This window comes from Pistacia vera, unplaced genomic scaffold, assembly GCF_008641045.1.
Source record: "Pistacia vera cultivar Batoury unplaced genomic scaffold, PisVer_v2 Contig713, whole genome shotgun sequence".
Lineage (NCBI taxonomy): Eukaryota > Viridiplantae > Streptophyta > Magnoliopsida > Sapindales > Anacardiaceae > Pistacia > Pistacia vera.
The window spans coordinates 471460-491815 of NW_022196572.1; the positions used below are offsets into that span (position 1 = coordinate 471460).

The 20356-nt window shown below is 34.0% G+C and overlaps 2 protein-coding genes and 1 pseudogene across 2 annotated transcripts; 1 reads left to right on the forward strand and 2 right to left on the reverse strand.

The window, feature by feature from the left end:
* Positions 1 to 2372: 2372 nt before the first annotated feature.
* Positions 2373 to 4315, reverse strand: LOC116114561 (heavy metal-associated isoprenylated plant protein 6-like). The gene is made up of 5 exons (XM_031400704.1): positions 4155 to 4315; positions 3902 to 4055; positions 3570 to 3808; positions 3277 to 3355; positions 2373 to 3154 (listed from the first exon to the last, which is right to left on the reverse strand). The coding sequence occupies exons 1-5, from the start codon at positions 4161 to 4163 to the stop codon at positions 2622 to 2624; spliced, it is 1014 nt and encodes a 337-aa protein (XP_031256564.1). The 5' UTR covers positions 4164 to 4315; the 3' UTR covers positions 2373 to 2621.
* Positions 4316 to 10064: 5749 nt separating this feature from the next.
* Positions 10065 to 15500, forward strand: LOC116114564 (histidine--tRNA ligase, chloroplastic/mitochondrial). Its single transcript, XM_031400708.1, has 11 exons — positions 10065 to 10441; positions 10514 to 10609; positions 10732 to 10820; positions 10980 to 11109; positions 11698 to 11790; positions 12540 to 12614; positions 12848 to 12965; positions 13945 to 14087; positions 14507 to 14635; positions 14986 to 15149; positions 15238 to 15500. Exons 1-11 carry the CDS (start codon positions 10145 to 10147, stop codon positions 15374 to 15376), a joined length of 1473 nt encoding a protein of 490 aa, XP_031256568.1. The 5' UTR covers positions 10065 to 10144; the 3' UTR covers positions 15377 to 15500.
* A 1693-nt stretch (positions 15501 to 17193) lies between these two features.
* Positions 17194 to 19606, reverse strand: LOC116114568 (annotated as a pseudogene).
* Between the last annotated feature and the right edge of the window lie 750 nt (positions 19607 to 20356).

Consider the following 20356-nt stretch of genomic DNA (forward strand, 5'->3'; position numbering starts at 1 on the left):
GGTCACTATTAAAAGAAATTTAAAAAGAAAGAAAAAGGCATGAAAAGTTAAGAGTGCGTCATTGTCTTATCTTAAAAATGATTGGTTGCTTTCTTCTTCCTTTCAATGGAGAAGAAATCGAAGCAAATACGTAACCTTATTGTCCTTGCATCACTATAAAAATAATTAAAAAGGAATCTAATTATTATTAATAGCCATTGTTAATTTCACGTTGTTTCAGTCATTCATGTGTTGCAATCAAATAATGAATAAACTAATAATTATTTTGGCTGCTTTGCAAAGGAAAGCTTTTACTTTTTCAACTTGAAGAAATCTCGTCTCTTTCATGGCGCTTTATATTTTGGCGCTTTTGTATTGAAGTATGTTAATGTATCACATTTGCATCTGCATCTACTCCGTGACTTGCGTAAATTTCCATCAAACACTTGTTCTCACTACTTGCCTTCTTCAAAGAACTTGAGAATTCAGATTTCAATAACTTTTACATGTGTTGGAATTGATGATACTTCATTTACATAAATCCATGAATATTATTTAATTTAATCATATCTTTAGGGTTTAAGCAAAATCAATTACTTCTCAACCCTAAAAGTAAGTTAACCAAAGAGTACATCTTTTTTTTTTTTTTTAATCATCGGAGGTGTCTGGACTAGTTTGGACGCACCTCAACTAATCTCTTAAGGCTTTGAAACTATCAATCGGGTAAAAACCCTAATAACCACTTCTATTAGTGTCTGGGGAGAACTCGAACTCAAAAGCTCATAAAACCTTCTTTTACTTTTTTATCATCAGATCACCCAACAAGAATTCAAAGGGTACATCTTTTTGACACAAAATATAAAATTCATATGTTAATGATTTTTCTAATTATTCAAATCTCTAAATATGGTTAAATATAATGTTAACTTTGTATATGATTTTACTCTATTGTAATGTCTATATTTGTAGGTTTCTTGATTCATCATTCCAACTGCAATTCAATAATATATCAAATCTATCAAATTATATATAAAATCTAATTCATTTATATAATATTTTTGAATTCTGCCCCACTTTTATATAATTATAATAGTTTATTTACCCATTTCGTTGACAAAAAAGAAGATGTTTATCCTTTTAAGGTTTTATATTATATTTGTTAAAGAACTTGAATTCTTTATGTACAATTCTCTTTACAACTTAAAGAACAAGTCAATCTTCAACTCTCTTGAATAAATCATGCCTAAACCATTACTTAATTTTCAGTCCATGAGACAGCGATCAAAATATAATTGGAGTCAAATGTATAACTAAAATACAAAACAAAAATCAAGTAAAAGCCAAAGAATAAGTAAAAAAAATTTATATATCAGTCTTTCAAAAAGACACTTTTGTCTTTAAGTTTTAGCTGTATTAAGTTCTTTCACTTTCACATGCAATTAAATATTTATTAATTAAACTTTAGTATAAAGCTTATAATAAGGTTAAAAAAAATATTCAGTTAAATCAGCCTCTTTATTGCCATGAAAAGGCATGGCCTTTTAGCAAAGATAAACGTGCATGATGAAGATGAATCAGATTTTGGATTTTGATTGATTGCATTACCTCGGCTGCTTGTGGTTTACAAAGGTCATTTTGAAGATGATAATCCTATAAAAAAAAAAAAAGTAATTAAAGCAGCTTTTATATATAATACAAAGTGTGGTGGGTCGCTAAACCCAGCTTAATTCACCAAAGAAATTGACCACTTCTTTGCATGCATGGATATGTCTTATGGAAGCTACTCGAAGTCTCGAAGTCGAATGTTCGACCCTCCATTTTATATCTATGTACTTGTGGTCTAATGCTATGAATGGGTTTAATCTATTTATATAAAATAATATGGGATTAAAGTTTAATTCTTCGTCAAAAAAGAAGAAAATGATATTTACACTTGTTTTCAAAACCAAACATGTTTTAGATGTAGATTTTTTAAAACTTATTATATGAATGGAAATCATTTATAATGACTTTCAAACTTTCCTATGATAGTTCAAGCTACATGTTTGCTTACCCCTTAAATGTTTTTACACCTAACTCCCTGTACTATAACTGGAGTTACCAGTGGTATTAGAAGTAGTACTAGTACTAGTACTACTGAATCAGTTAGTACTATCTATTGATTTAAGAACAAGGCTTCGTCAACAACTAAAACTACCACCACGTTCACGTTTTGACCCACATATCCAATGCCCACCATAGCCACTAATCACGCCACTAACTAAATCATCACCCAACCAGGTGGCCTCGTGCGCGCCATTGAAAAATATAACAATTCAATGTAATATTTTAAAAAAAATATTAGAAGTAGAACACAAAATTTTTAATATTTCATATTAAAAGAACAAACAAAATACAACGTCCAACAACCAATCAACCAACTGAACCGCATATACATTTTTGAACCGCATATACAGACGGCACCGGTCTAATAATACTCAACTACATTCTAAACCCCAATAATTCCAAAATTCTAGTTAAATTTTGGTATTTACTTAATTACTTTCTTCTCCCAGTTCATTTCGTTATATACATTTTCAGCCTTAACTAGTAATGTTGTCACATCATCCACCGTTTGATTCTCGACTGTCGTGTCTTTTCATTCACATGACGGAGCAGGCGTTCGGATTCTCATCACTGAACATCTGCGGCGCGTGCATGTGAGGGTTATGGTGTTCCATCCCGTAGCCCTGGTTCACGTACATCACTTGCTGATGCTGCTGCTCCATGGGGTAACTCTGGTGACCGTACACTGATGCGTCGTACCAGTAAGTAGGCGGTGGCGGGTAAGGGTAACCGAAGTACTCCATCTTGCTCACCTCCATCTTAGGGGCGTCACCGCCACCAGCAGGAGCTTCTTTTTCCTTCTTTTCTCCGCCTTTTTCGGCGGCTGGTGCCGCTGCTGGGGCGGCTCCTTTATCTTTCTTCTCTCCGCCTCCGGCCGCTTTGGCATCTTTCTTCTCACCTCCGTCCGCTTTGGCATCTTTCTTCTCACCTCCGTCGTCCTTTTTGGCGGGAACAACCTCAACGTTCCTTTTCAATTTGTCTTTCAGATAAGGCTCAAGCGCCTTAACATCCATAGTTCCCTTCACCGTGACCAGATCTTTCCCATTGTCCACCGTCACATTCTCAACCCCTGGTAGTTACGCCACGTCAGATCCTCGTCAGTTAATTAATTTACTAATTTGCCACCGACGCACTTAATATTTAATCAATATTAAATAATAATTAATCCCACCATTTAAGTGTTATACTCACCGTTGATCTTTTTAATAATCCTCTTGATTTTACTGATGCAACCATCACAGTGCAACCTGATCTTTAAAACGACGGTGCTCTGCATGACCCAAAAATATTAATTAAAATTAGTTGTACTAATACTATATTCGAAAGTGAAATTTAACCATCCAAGGCCGCTTCGTAATTAACGGGTAATCAACGAAGAAGTCAAAAATCAAAATCTCGGAAACAAATCAATCAATTCAAAATCTGAATTATTGAAAATAGTTTCTCAACTTGACAAATGGCATGTTAAATCAAGAAATAATTACCTCTTTTGGTGCTTTCTTTTCCTCAGCTTTCTTCTCATCCGGTTTCTTCTCCTCCGCCTTCTTCTCGTCCGGTTTTTTATCTCCGCCACCGGCAGCCGCGTCTTTCTTTGGCTGAGGAGAAATGAGCTCGACTTTCTTCTTCGTTTTCTCCTCCAATCTCTCCTTCATTTTCGCCGGGTCCACTTTGCCGACCACCGTGACTTTATTAGCATCACAGTCTGTCTTCACCGACTGAACGCCTAAACCAATTAACAAAACAATCTCATTAACTTCAACAATCAAATACAACAACATTATCGTAACAAATAATTAAATAATTAATAATTAATTACCTTCGTAATGTTTCATAGCACGTTTGACTTTCTTAGCGCAGCCTTCACAATGCAATTCCATCTTCAAGACGACGGTGATAACTCCGTCATCTTTCTTCGCACTGGCGTCGGCTGCAGGCTTCTTCTCACCGTCATTTTTAGCAGCCTCCTTTTGCTGCACAACAACAAAAACACGTAAGATAAATCACCGACTAATCCAAAGAGAATAAGAAACTCCAAGCCTTGAAAGAGTAAGCATCACTAAGATACTAACCTCGCCCATTGGAATATAGAAAAATTCTTTATATTTTCTTTTTGTGGTGGTGTTTGGTTTGGTTTTAGGTTGTGGGGATTGTCTTTGAAGATAGAAATTGAGAGAGAGGCGGATATTTATAAGGCAGGTCGTTGCGTTTTCAATGGCCAATGAAAAATTGTTTATTACGTTTGGTATGTCTTATGTGTATGTATGTATGCATGTTGGATGATGATACATGTTAATTATGAATGCGATGTATTCAGTATGTGACTGCTACGCTTATAATAAGTGTTGCCGCCGTGTTGGACTAATGGTTGTTTAGAAACGACGGCATCATGACAACCTATCCAAATTTGACTTGACCGTGACCATTCATGCACAATCACTATACTACCCCTCTAGAAAATTCTACTCCTCGATGACCCTCAAGGGTAGTACTGTAGTTTTGCATGACGGCTTCCGTTGCAGTCTGGTAAAATTCAAAATGGTTGGGGAGATTTAGTGGCGCCCACAGTAATTCAAAGCTGCCGATTTGGTATAGAAAAGTGTGAATTTCAATTGAAGGAAGAATTTTTTTTTTCTTTATTATTTATGGATAAATTTTGTAGTTGGTTTTATGTTTTTGTTTTTTTATAATATTGCAGAATAAGAATTAGACTAAGTCACTGTTCTAATGATTTACGAATCTACGCATGCTTTTTAATTTGTCACAGCCAACAATGCTTAATGTTGAGAGAGTGAGAAAGAGGGATTAATATTTAGCACGCATTCGAGTGTTTTCTTAGTACAATTCATCGGTATTCTATTAATTAATTAATTTATTATTTTTTTAATATTATTTTTAGGAATCTTAAGTATTCAAACACATATTAAAGTCGACTAATAGACTAAAATAATTGTATAAATGTAATAAATACCTTTTTTGTGACTCGAATACAAAATCATTTGAGTATAACTAATCGCAATTATCAAAGAGTTTGTCATCGATCACAAAGAGAAAGGTAATTAATAAATTAATTTGCTGATTTCATAACTTTATATGTGTACTATATCAAGTTATAATTACGAAAATTTGATTTCACCATCCATTGATTACAAGAAATGTTAGAATTAATTAAGATGTACTAATATCTTATCTTTATTTGATTTCACTTTTAAAAAATAAAAAATATGAAATTAAATTCAAAGATGCATTTCCAGTGGATCAAGGCAAAAGGCCATTGATTTAAATCATAAAATTAATTAGAGTTTAATTTGATGATCCGTATATGTAGGTTAATTCGGAGGGGATTGCAAATTATTTGTGAGATAGATAGAGATTAAGTTGAGAGGTATTAATGATTTGGTAGAAGCATTATTTACCTGATGAAGTTAGGCAGCGCAATAACTTGAGAAACGTAAAAACTAATGAGAGAATTTTGAAAGCAAATCTATTTTGTTATGTTTAATTATGACACTTGAAAGCGGTAAAGTTGCGTAATAAAGTAAAAATCTTCTGCACCATCGGAGTGAGTTATGGTGACATGTCACATTATGTATAGGGAAAAGGGGATAGGAATAGCTCTATACACATGTCAACTCACCCAATCTGATTTAACCAATACCTGCCTGGGTTAGCCTCATTAACCATATTCATGAAAGCCGGCCGTCCTATCAACCTTATCCTACTTTACATTCATTATTAATGTTTTTTTTTTTTTTGTCAGGATATCCGTAACTTCACTTAATTTTTTACGACCTGATAACTATTAATCGGGTATGATTAAGTTAAAATTTTACAGTTTTTTCTTTTTGGTATTTTGTAAAATTTGTTTATTATTTTCAAAAACAATATCTCCCAATGACAAATTTTCATTATATTCTTTCTTTACTTTTTCTCTCTCAACAAAATCATAATGAATTTAACTTGTAACCCGGCTATTTTCTTATCTATCTTTATTTTTAAATAAAAATATATTTTTAATTGTAANAGCCTACCGTCCTATCAACCTTATCCTACTTTACACTGATTATTAATGTTTTTTTTGTCAGGATATCCGTAACTTCACTTAATTTTTTACGACCTGATAACTATTAATCGGGTATGATTAAGTTAAAATTTTACAGTTTTTTCTTTTTGGTATTTTGTAAAATTTGTTTATTATTTTCAAAAACAATATCTCCCAATGACAAATTTTCATTATATTCTTTCTTTACTTTTTCTCTCTCAACAAAATCATAATGAATTTAACTTGTAACCCGGCTATTTTCTTATCTATCTTTATTTTTAAATAAAAATATATTTTTAATTGTAACAAAAAATAAACTATTTTCTTACATTAACAAGATTTATTATTGATTTTATACTGATATTTACCATATACATTTTAAACATCATAATACATTATTATATACATATATTTATAGAATGATTGGCTGAAAGGTTAATGATGATATGTGCATAATGAATGTATAAAAAGTCTAGTCCTAGACCTAGAGGAATCGTGTGCACTGAAATCATATAGGAAAGGTCTAAACTCTAAACCAATCCAATTTTAAATGCCATCCGCCCCTTACGAGGCAAGGAGTGAAACACGACTTTTCTAATCAAACATGCTTGTATTCAATTTGACTTTCAGCTTCCATTTATTACCATTACAACATCAATGACGCAACCCAGCATGTCTGAATCTAAATTAACCTCAAACACTGCAATTTTTTTTTTTGAAGGGAAAAAAAAAACCACCTACCAATAAAAATATTTAATAATTATTAGTTGAATAAAAAGAAAAGCGGGTAGGGGCCAAGCCCTTGGGATGGAAGATGTTAAGTCATAGTCAATTTTATGGCCTTCAATTTTCCACTTCTTTACTTTTCTCACAAGATATAATATTTCTTGTCAGCTATGGCCATATTTTCTTTGAGATAATTAATATTACTTTGAATTACGCTAAATCGATTACCATAGGACTTTTTATTGACATAGACATAAGGGTTTGATTTAACATAAAATGACTAATATATAACCCATATTGTATTAAAACCTTATGTTATGAAATTTAACGGCATGGTGATTTATGTCCTTTTTGAAATTTCAAAGGAAATTTGATGGGTGGATATAAAACCCACTAAATGGGCTAGATACATAAATTTGGATTATATTAGATGATTAACATAAAATGACAAATATAGGAAGGAAACAATAATGTCAAATAAGTCAAGATTATATTCATGAAATGAAGTCGTTAAAAACAACATTCAAAAGATCAAGTATTTAGTGTTGTAGTTTCAGATAAATTCCGCTTTGTATGGCTAAATAGAACGAATACATTGGTTCGAGACAGGTTCCTACGGATATGGACCACCTTTTTTGATTACAAATTTAGAATGCACGCTGAAGTTATGTGTTTTATATTGGCAACTATGCCCGAGTGCTCAACTGTTTTTCACATGGGTCAATTACCAATCTGGAAACTTCCTCTTTGCCTTCTCTAGAATCTCATGAGATTCTTAAAATTATTTCAAACTTCTACATATATTTTAAGGGTTAATTACTATTGTTCTCTCCAAGTATAATAGAATGTATCTGAAATTATGAAATTTTATTTTTATTAGTGTTTTGTACTTAATTCATACATTTTTTTTTTCCAATATTTGTTTCTTTAAATTAAACAGTAAAACTTTGACGGGATATTGATGGTAAGACATAAATTGTTAAATTAAAAATAGTGAAACCTTATTGATTACAAAAGGGTAAATTTAAATTGTTATTTCAAATAACTAAAAGAGAAAATTATTATTTAATTACACTTCGCGTATCTATATTTTAAAAGGTTGTTTTAAAGCATATTTATTAGAAGATAAAAGATTTACTTATTTTTATGTAAATTATATATAAAAAAATTTTGAAAAGCAATCACAAAATATGTATTAAAATATTAGCTTTTTTTTCTTAAATCTTAATAAATGATTTGGTTAATCAAGTATAATTGCATTTGCCCACGTTGGAAGCATTAAAATAAGGTGTGAAAGTAAGAGGCGTATATGGGATGGGAGCATGGATCATGCATTGCGTCATGAAGAAAGTAAATAATGGAAATATCAAAAACAAATAAAATTTAGACGATGGACAGAAACCAGAATTTTTGGTTAGTGATAATAATATTTTTGACTCTATTTGCCAAGAATTTCCCCTCAGTGATAATGTTTTTAATTGACTATCGTAATAAACCATAATAATGTCTCTTTGACTCTCTTGCTTAATATCTAATTCATCTTTTTGAATCTATTACCTTCCACTTTCTACTCCATTGACAAAAGCAACCATCCACTGCCACTGCCACTTCAATTTTAATATTTCTAATGGATTCTGGTGAAGTGGTAATGTATCAAAGCTGTTCATTTTTTTTTTCTCTCTTAAAAAAAAAAAAAGTAAAAATATAATGGAAGTTTACAATCTCAACGTTACCCACTTTGTATTATAGAATTTCCTCTGATTAATTATAAAGTTTAATCATATAAAATATTGTTGATTATGGGATTATGAATTATTGCTCTATCAACTTCTACACAACTTATTCAATGCAAAATTTGACGACTATCTTAAAAATAATACATATTTTTCTTACGTACATGATGGCCGAATTTATTGAAAAATAATACATACTATTTAACTAGGATGACAATGGGCCTATATCGGCCCATGTATAATAAGATAAGGCTCATTTGAATTTACTTCAAACCCAAAACAGAATATGGGCCCAACAAAACAATATCCTTAAACCTCTATTCTTATCTCACTCCCCAAACAGGTACTCAACCCTAGAAACCTCTGTACTTTAGCTTCCGCTGACTCCGCCGACTCCGACCACCCACAATGGAGGTAGTTCAACTTCTACAGTGTAAAAGAAGTATATATCATACAAACAATATGCAGACTGAGTCAGCTTGTGGGATACCCTGCATTTCAAAATTTACAATTAAAATTAAGAATATGAGCGAAACGACAATTAAAATGTCGTTTATGGTAAAGCTACAAGAAACGATCTTTGATTCTTATGGACTTAGGTAATATTTGCCATCAATAACTTTTAAAATTAGATTTTTTTTATACCGCATGCCATGAAAATGTATACATCTAAACTATAACCTAAAGTTTATTAATATGGCATTTGCCCTCGTTTTGGAAGTATGGATAGCAAAGCAGGATGATAGTGAATATTGAAATATCATATCAAATATTATTTAGTTAATGGACAGAAACCAGATTTTTTTGACTCTCTTGCCCAAAATTTCCCCTCAATGATAATGTTTTAATTGACTATCATAGTTACCCATAATGATGTTTCTTTTGACTCTATTGCTTTATATCTAATTCATCAGTTATACTTTTTGGGTCTATTACCATCCACTTCCACTGCAATTTTAATATTCAACTAATGGGATTTGTTAATGTATCAAAGCTGTCTGTATTATAAAATTTCCTCTGATTAATTATAAAGTTTAATCATATAAATTATTGTTAAGGGTCATATTTTCTTTGGTTATGGGATTATGAATTATTGTTGTATAAACTTCTACACAACTTATTCAATGCAAAATTTGACTACCATCATAAAAATAATACATATTTTTCTTATCTACATCATGATAAAACATAATGGATGGTCTTGGATTTATGTAAAAAATTATAATTAAAATAATCAAATCTTAAATAATTTTGAGTAGAAAAAGTTTTTTTATTTATTTTATTAAGATGTTTTTCACATTCTTTTTAACTAGCATGACAATGGGCCTACCACGACCCATTTACAGTGGATTAGGTCCATTGAGCTTTCTCTAAGTCTCAAAGCCCGAAACAGAATCCCGGCTGATCCAAACAGAGGCCCATCTTTTCTACACCCAACAAAGCACTATCTTTTTATGGCTTCAAGCTGGAAACAGAGAAACCGAAGCTCGGGTGTGCTGTGAGCCTGTGACTGTGCTTCATTCAGTATACGCGTTCTTCATCGTCCGCAGCACACGACAAAATGCCTGCAATTCACTCTTCACTCAACTTTTACCTCAAACCTCTATTCTTATCTCATTCCTCTATCTCCTTCAGCAAATTCGCAATCCCCAAACAGGTACTCAGCCCTAGAAACCTCTGTGCTTTAGCTTCTGCCGAATCCGCCGCCAGCCACAATGGAGGTAGGTCAGGTGCGCTCTCTCCGCCTACGGTCACGGAGGAGTTGCAGAGAATTGACGTCAATCCTCCCAAAGGGACCAGAGACTTCCCTCCCGAGGATATGCGACTTCGCAATTGGCTCTTTCACAATTTCCGAGAGGTTAGGGTTCTAAAACAGCGTGTAAACGAATATGCATTTCCGTTTTTGTGATTAAATAATCTTCTTTTTCAGGTGTCACGTTTGTTTGGATTTGAGGAAGTTGATTTTCCAGTGTTAGAGTCAGAGGCTCTGTTTATTAGAAAAGCAGGGGAGGAGATTCGAGACCAGGTTTATTTCATTTTTCCTCAAAGTAAAGTTTGTATGTGTGAGCGATGAAAATGATAATGATGGATGTCCTTTAAGCATGATATAATGTGCTTGTGTACTCTTTAAAAGATTCTTTCTTGCAGCTGTATTGTTTTGAAGATAGGGGAAATCGTCGTGTTGCATTGAGGCCGGAGCTGACTCCATCTTTAGCAAGGCTGGTGATACAGAAGGGGTACTAAAAATTCTGATTATGCAGTGTATCTTTTGTATTATTATTCATTATTTTTTCCTGAATGTGTGAAAGTTTAGGTGTTTACATAATTATTTACTTATGATTTTTGTATCCAGGTCCGGATGTCAGAATTTGATCCCCATGTTTTTTTTGGTCTAGAAAATCAGTGCCTCTCCCATTGAAATGGTTTGCTGTTGGACAGTGCTGGCGATATGAGAGAATGACAAGGGGACGGCGTCGTGAGCACTACCAATGGAATATGGATATCATTGGTGTTCCTGAAGTGACGGTATGTGTTGCCAACTCTGTTTGCTCTAGAAGCCATCATATTTACAGTTTCTGTTGCCAATTCGAATGGCATGGGCTTTATATGCTCCTTTTTCGTAATTTTTGAATGTTATATCATCCTTAATTTAGCAATTTTGCTGTAACATTCTAAGGTTCATTTAAAATTTTATTTTCTAAAGGTACTTTTCTTCCTCTCGCTTCACACATCTGCATACTCAACTTTAACACTGTTTAAGGTTTTTCAACTTGTACAATTTTCAGTACTCGTCTAGAACTAACACTTTTTGGTAACACCAATATTATGCTAATATTTTAGCATGAAATTTTACCACTTGTGATAAAAGCAGTAATAACAATGAGATGCTTGTCAAAGATAACAAGTTTCAACACTTGATGACACAATCATTCACATGACCATATGTTGCATGCGCACACACAGATTTGTGCTGCCTTCTCTTCTACTCTTTCTTCTTAAAGTCACTGTTTATTTTAATTTTTGAGCTGGTTTGTTCTGATGCACTTCATATGATTTTTGAATTATAGTCTTTATGACCATTCATTCTATTCATGAAGCTTATGATTTTTGTAGGCTGAAGCAGAACTAATCTCTTCTATCATCACTTTTTTCAAGCGAATTGGAATCAGTGAATCGGATGTTGGATTTAGGGTTTCCAGTCGAAAGGTGCAAACATTTCTTCCTTACACATTATATGCCTTTAAGTAAACTTGTTTTTGTTGATCAGTGTTTCTCTAAGTTCTTCTTTGCCATGTTGTCAATATTTTTTCTACTGGTTAATATTTAGTTTGTTTCAATGATTTGTTAAGTGCCCATAGCCATACAACTGTTCCCTGCATCAAAATAAGTTGTCAACTTCAGTTGTACTATAATGTGTACTTACCTAACTTAATTTGAATATGTTGTACAAGTATATAAGTGTTTTGAAAATTTGTATAAGTGTTTCTACAAAGGTGAAACTTGGTTGATGGAAAAATCCCTTTTGCTGGCTGAACATGGTTTGAAGGAGGTAGGAGCCATAGTGAAACATAACAGTCTCTTTACTTCTTACCAGAGCTTTTCATCAGAAATGCATTATAAATTGCACTGCTTCTTGTATGCTTTCCTTGGTGAGATTTGGATCTTATCTTGAGACAAGACTTTTTGCATCTTTCTAACTCTCACCATAGTTAAATATGGTAGTAATACATTGCAGACTTCTGCAACTGCAGGGGGTTCACTACTGTTGGATTTAATTAGGAAATAAAATTTCACTATGCTCTTATGTGATTGTTTGATGCTCTGTTGTGAGCAATTAAAATCGCCATCAAAGAGCTTCTAAATAAAATCATAATTTGCATGCAGTGACAACTATTTCAGAATGTGCATCTTGCTAATCCATATGTTTCTATATATTTTTTTGTGTTCCTTTTCAGGTTTTGCAAGAAGTTTTGAGGTGCTACTCCATACCTGAAAACTTGTTTGGCAAGGTTTGCATCATCATAGACAAGGTTAGTTGTTTAAGGTTACATGACATATGTTCAGATGTGATGCACAAAGTTCATTGTTTTCCTCATGGAGGCTATTCTGTTGTTACTTATAAGACATTGTATTACTTGATTGTTTTCGACACACTATTTTGATAAAAAAACCAATGTGGGTGCTCACTTATAAATGTGTCATCATCTTCTGATTTAGTATCATTATTTTAAACTGAGTGGTGTTGGTTTTATTTGGGGAACAGATAGAGAAGCTACCACTTGATGTAATTAAGAATGATCTGAAGTCTGCTGGGATATCAGAAGAAGCTATTGAGGAGCTATTAAGGGTCCTCTCCATAAAGTCCTTGACAGAGTTGGAAGGTTGGTTTTAACGACATATTGAGTGAAAAGTCATATGTTATTGTTTTTTACCCAAACAACGTGGAATCTGTATTTTTCTTTCTAAAAGGGACAAGATGTAAAGTAAAAAGTGAATCTAAATATGTGTTAGACAAAACAATTGGATTTAATTTAAAAAAAAAAAAAAAATCTTCCTCATTATTGTCTAGCATATATTCTGTTTGCTTGGTAGTTAGCCATTGGCATTGCTCTTCCATGTACTGTGTTGGCCAAAAGCTGTTGGCATATTTCCAATGGAGATGCAAGATTGCTTATTTGCAATATTGACTTTAATGCATAGTAAGCTTTTCGGGTAATACTTGCACAAGATGTATAGGTATAGAGGTATTATTTGAAATGTAGAGAAAGCTGATATTAGGGATTGGGAACAAGGTCATATAAGTTAGAAACTGTGGGTGAAAGTTGGTGCTTGTTCCAAAGCAGCTTAATCTGTATGCTGCTCTGATTTTGTTTTTGTTAGTTTGCTTTTTGCAAGTATTATTTGTTATTTATATTTTATTATATTATTGTTTGGATTAAAGCATGTCATTACCTTACTACCACTACGATAATTTAGTATTTTCTCTGAGTGTTAGCAAACATTAGTTCTTCCTAATATCACTCATGGAACACATATCTTGTATGGGTGGATTCTCTTTTTATATTGCAGATGACTTTTATTTAAATTACATAAAATATTTCATCATTCTGTTCGTCTTTCGAGTACTGGAAGTTGTTGTAAGATGTTAGCCACACTGTACAATCCATAATTAGAAGTGATTGCAGAATGATCATCACTATCAGATGTCCTCTAAAGAATTTTTTTTTCATGTTTAAACTGTTCTTGAGGTCATAACAATCTTCTATGGATACTCAGTTAGACTTTTGAGTAACAGCAGAAAGATGTATTATGTTGGTAATGCTTATTCTAGTTTTGTATGTTATATCTATGTGATTGCAGAGATACTTGGAGGTGCAGGGGAAGCCGTTGCTGATCTGAAACTACTATTTTCGCTTGTGGAAAATTTTGGTTATTCTGATTGGATTCAGTTTGATGCATCTGTTGTCCGAGGCCTTGCCTACTACACTGGTATTGTATTCGAGGTTAGATTATTGATGTAGTTTTTTCTTTGTTAACCCAAATGTGGACACTTCAGAAAATTTTAGTTAAAAACAGCACTTATATTACTTATCATATTTCTTTATGAGGATCAAAAGTCTATGGATACAGTCAAATTGACTGTATACTTGGTCCTATGTTTTGGAAATATGGAATCTTAAGCAGATTATAGAAGGCTATTCCTTGGGTAGCAGTATTTCATCATTAAGATTAAAATTCTACAGAAGCTGTTACATGACTTTGCATGAAAATTGGCTAAACATCAGCCAAATAGGACTCTATAGTTTTGACTAGAAATTTTGGGTAGTTTTTATTAGCACCTGCCAATACTCTTCTGTTGATAGAAATAAAATTAGGATTGCCACCTTAACTCTCTGAAATGACTTAAAAATCCTTGTCTCAGTGTTTCGATAGGGATGGAAAGTTGAGAGCTATTTGTGGAGGTGGGCGTTATGATCGGCTACTCTCGACTTTTGGTGGTGATGACATTCCGGCTTGTGGCTTTGGATTTGGTGATGCGGTGATTGTAGAAGTATGTTGAAGATTTCTTTACATCATTACGTTTATTTTTTTTTTCTTTTTCTAGTTATGTTTAAGTAAATGATCAATGAAGTGCATTATACATTTGCAGTTTGTTTGGATGAGAGTAATTGGAAGGAAAATTTGGAGGGTTATTACTCTCCCTCATTTAGATTCTATATAATAATGAAATATAAAGAAAGGAAATAGGTGAAAATTATTCCCTTAAACTCTATCAATACTGATGTGATATGAGAAGTTTTGTAAAATTTGAACCTCAGGAAAGGGTATATTTTTTATGTTTATGTTTATATTTACTTATTTGTTTGCTTATAATTTTTTTTTGGGGGGTATGGATTGCAGTTGCTTAAGGAGAAGGGCCTTCTACCAGAACTCGACCTCCAGGTGGAGAACATTGTGTGTGCTTTGGATCATAATCTTCAAGGAGCGGCTGCTACAGTTGCAACAATACTCAGGGGAAAAGGTCAAAGTGTTGATTTAGTCTTGGAGAGCAAACCGCTTAAATGGTACTAATTCCATCTTTTTTTATGCTAGACATTTGTAGGCATGATGATCAACGTTCAAAATATTTTATTATGATATGTTTTCTTTTAGGGTGTTCAAACGGGCAGCACGGATAAATGCTCAAAGGCTGATTTTGGTGGGGAATACTGAATGGCAAAAGGGTATGGTTGGTGTAAAAATCCTCTCTTCTGGTGAACAATATGAGATTAAACTTGATGAGCTAGAGTGATAAAATTGGAATTATTTTGTGATCATTATGTACTTATGATGTCAATGCTTTAGTGGATTTATAGTTATTTATTGGTTTCATCCAATTTATGTACTTGTACAGTTATTAGTGAAATTAAATCAATTTTTGCGTTGTGACTTGTGATCTCATGGTGGCTTGCTACTGGGGTTGTATACGAGCCAAACCGAACACCATGGTGCTCGAGCTTGGCTTGTGAAAAATGAACTGAGCTCCAGAAACCCAGGCTCAAGCTCGAGCTTGAGCTCGGGCTCGGCGAGCTTTGGAAACCCAGGCTCGAGCTCGAGCTTGAGCTCGGGCTTGGCGAGCTTTGGAAACCCAGGCTGGAGCTCGGCTCGTTTACGAGTCAAGCCCTAATACACAACACTCAATGTTCCTAAACGAGCCGAGCCCTAATACACAACACTCAGGGCTTGTTTGATAGGTTATTTGAAAAAATGTTATCATGAAAAACTATCTAAATAGGATAAAATAGAATTAAATCAAATAGGATATGATTATGAGAATATGTTTAGTATAATACCTGAAAATTATATTAGAGTTGGATAAAAATTACAATAGTTTGGTACATTTTTTAAGAACATTTTTTTAAAAATATTTAGATTATTTTTTAATCCTTTACATTTGTTAATTTAGCTAAACACCTTTCACAGTAAAAGTTATAAATTAATAAAAACACCTCCACCCATCGAAGCTATTGTCGACAGTCGGCCACCACTGTCGGACGGCAACGACAGTTGTTGGAATGGCGCATGATCAGTTGGATTTAGTTGGTCGTGCGTCAATCTGGTCTTTTTCTATCAGATCCACTATGTATCTGGTAGGAAAAAGTTCGATTTATGGCCGTTGTCAATGGCCAAATCTTTGGCTATAGATCTGGTCATTTTCAACTAGATCGATGTCGTCGGTCAAATCCGGCCTGTTGTGTGTCGTTCCAACGCTGGCGGTTGACGGTGGTTGCTGGTAGAAGAGATAAACATTTATACTCTTATATGGATAAGAGTATAAACGTTTATACTCTTATATCGATAAGAGTATTAAACGTTTATACTCTTATATCGATAAGAGTATAAACGTTTATGACGTATTTTGTGTACATGATTAATTATCGATTTAGAAGCTTAATTTTGTGTACAATTCTTAGCCAAGCAAGCTTTCTCTGAAAATAGAAATGGGGAATATTTTTATGCACAATTTAGAAGGGGAAGCCATATGGGCAGTGCAATTATGTGATATTGATATAGTTAATTCCTGTACATTATCCTAAAACGTATATGCACTTTTATTTTAGNGTATTTTGTGTACATGATTAATTATCGATTTAGAAGCTTAATTTTGTGTACAATTCTTAGCCAAGCAAGCTTTCTCTGAAAATAGAAATGGTGAATATTTTTATGCACAATTTAGAAGGAGAAGCCATATGGGCAGTGCAATTATGTGATATTGATATAGTTAATTCCTGTACATTATCCTAAAACGTATATGCACTTTTATTTTAGTTGATACTCATATGCTTCATCCTTTAAAAAACAAAAATGCTAGACCAACAACACCTTCTCACAACTTTCCCTCACAATCTGCCATGTGTCAGTTTGCTATTTGTCAATTGCAATTTTATCAAGTGAAATCATTGTAGTTGACAAATAGGAAATAGACATGTGGCGAATTGTGAGAAAAAGTTGTGAGAAGGTGTTGTTGGTCTAGCATTACTCTTTAAAACAATTCTAAATACACATGCATATACAACAGTAGTATTGTTCAAGGTATATTAGCCCTCCTTCCCTGGTTTGGAATTTCTTCTAATTAGGTACAAATGTCCCTACGTATCCAAACCCCATTGTAAAAATGCCCCAGCTTGCAGTAACAGATACACGAAGAAATGGTCATTTCCAAAGAGCAGGTTGTAGATTGCACAGTATAGCATAAACATCCCCATTATCACCTCCAATACATGGATCCTTTTTTTTAAATGAGAAAGCCAAAACTACATGTTAAATTTATCACAAATTGCATACTTACGTTTGTTTGAGTGATGTGTTTGTTTTCCATATTTGGTGGTAGTGAATTATATTTTCATATGATGAGAAAAGGAAAATACCTTTCTCCAACTTGAGATCTTGGCTTCTTTGATGCTTTCATGTTGCTCTTTGCTTCATGGTATTCCCCAGTTTCTCAGTTACAACCCATTCATTGACACGATTTGCTTCCAGGAGGCCTATGATTGCAGCTTTAGTTCGAAGCAGAGACATAACACTCTCAAACAAAATCCAGAAGACAATTAGATGAAAAGACCTGCCCACAGAAATGACATAACAAAATCATAAATAAGAATAAATGATGGTGAAAAAACTTCTGATTTCTTGTACCTAGGAGTACAGACTGCATTAAGTAAGGTAATGGGGGCTGGAATGTATATTGCAATAGGCTTTGTGAGTTGGATTTCAGGAAACCAAAACACTAGCTGGTATAACTATGCAGTAGAAGAAGAAAGTGACCCAGTGCGCGATTATCTTCCTCACTATGAAGAATGCATATATAAGGTGCAGTCTCTTCCAGATTGTGACCCTCTGCATAAGAGATGGGGCTGTGTGAGAGTTTTCCTTGAAAAAGTTAGTTTTTCATGAATCAAATGTCATTCTTTTCCAGCTGAGTGAGTTTGACACTCACTTCACAAAGGATGATTTCTCTGGTAATTTTTCTGAAGAGATTAGAGGGGCCACACGACACGACCAGCGGTGCCATTGAAAGCGATACGCCTTGAAGGTACTAGGTATTTTTGACCTTGCAGGTTAGAAGGCAGAGAAGAAAAATCAACAATTTGTTGAAACTGGAAGATGTAAGTACAAGTTTTGACATAATCTCTGAGATGGGAAACTCACCCCTAGGTCTCCAACAAAGACAAATTGCCAGCCTTTGAGATTAGCCCTGACTGCAAGATCCAGGTCTTCCACTGTGGTTCTGTCTTTCCATCCACCAGCATCTTCTATGGCTTGAATTCGCCAAACGCCTGCTGTCCCTGTAACCACAAACGCTCGAGTTTTATTATTGAGATTCTGTTCTGCTGGTAGACAATGAATATTTTGGCTGAATTTAATTACCATTGAACCCGAAGAAAAAGGTTGAGGAGCCCACTTCTTGCTCGGCACTGAAGTGATAGTCTAGTGACATTTCTTGGAGCCGAGTCATAAGACATTCATCCGCATTTACTGGAGAGAATTCATCAGATGCCCGAAATGTAAATATTCTGCAGTTATTGAAGCTGACAAAGACTTTATTTTGTTCTTACCGAATTTCCATGTGGCTTGAACTAAACCCAACTCTGGGTTCTCAAGCAGATAAGGAATGGTCCTCCATAGAAAGTCCTCCTCAGGCTGGAAATCTGCATCAAGTATAACCACGAACTCGCAATCTTTCACATATTGCTTCTCTAAACCTTCTTTAAGGGCACCGGTCTTGTAACCATTCCTGTTGTTCCTAGTTTCATACTTCACATTCACACCTTTTTCTATCCATTTCAGGCACTCCAGCTCCACCAGTTTCTGCATGAATTCTAAAAGCTACTTGCAGTTCTCAAATTGATGCAGTGTTTAGATTTAATTGAGCTTAAAGTTGAAGAAATACCCTTAAGACTTCATTGGTCGAATCATCAAGAACTTGACTATCAGACGGTCCGAAGGCCATGAAAGTCCACATGCAGCCCCAATGGAGAGCTTGTAAACCTTAAAAAAAAAAAAAAAATATGTAACAGAATAGATAGGAAAAAAAATTTAGTCTAACAATTTCTGAATATGGAAGAATACTAATGCATCATTTTCACCAATACCTCCTTCTCGTTATACATAGGAATCTGAACCAGCACAGTGGGGTAGCCTTTCTTAAGCACTAGATTTTCTTTCATCTCCTCCAATTTATATTTGGTGTATCTTTTTCTCCCCATCAATTTTACAAACATGATCACAGTGGCCATGTAAACTCGTTCAATGAAAAGCATGACAGACATAACTGAGCACAAGATGATTGCCAGGCGAAGAAGTGGCACACCCATTGGAACCCTTATTGAGTTCCAGGCATAGCTTATGTTGCTTGTAACATCTGTCACTGATCTCGGCCGATTAGGCTCTTGAAAAATTAATTTTTTCATTGTCGCTCAGCTTTTTAGTTGTGAAAGAAACAAGCGCCCGAACTTGGACTGGAAAAGATGGCAACATGAAGCATTTGAGGATGAATATGGGATTCTAGAGTTGGAATATTGTGGATATTGAATCATTAAATTGAAGGTCTTAATATATTTAGAGGCACCGTTTACGTATCATAGCTGGAAAGCTGGCCTTACTTGTCAATTGGATGATCAAAAGTTTTAAAGCTGGCATTTCTTGTTTCCTCTCCAAGTGTTATTTATTCTGTGTTGTCTAAATGTGTTCTTGGTTCATTTGTCTAATTTTGGTCTTATTCTTCAGCGTGGTTGTAAGGATGTAGATGCTTTAATGTTGGTAATTAGTCGGAGATTAAAAAAATTATGGGTTTTTGTAATGATTCAGTTAAAAATAAATGAAGAACTGATCATCAAACCCCAGAAATCTTCAGAGTTAGCATGTTGGAACAGTGAATATGAATTCAATGATATGTGTTTTTAAGAAACTGGGATGCTAACATACTAAATCAAGATTGACCTGTTGAGGCTTGACCTTGAAATTTGGAAACGAGAAAACTGTTTAATGTCCAGCTCAGATAGCTGCTATAGATATTTCGCACACGTGGCGATAGGCAAAACAATAGTTCATTTAGATTTGTGTGTACACATGTAAACAAAACATGGATTGTGTTCAATGTTGAATGCAGACAGTAACAGTTTACATCTCATCTATGCTGTCTGTTTCCTTATGAATGCATTTGTAGTATTAATTTCTGATTGGTGCTTCAATGCCATTGTTTGGCTTCTAATTCTAGCTNAAAACTGTTTAA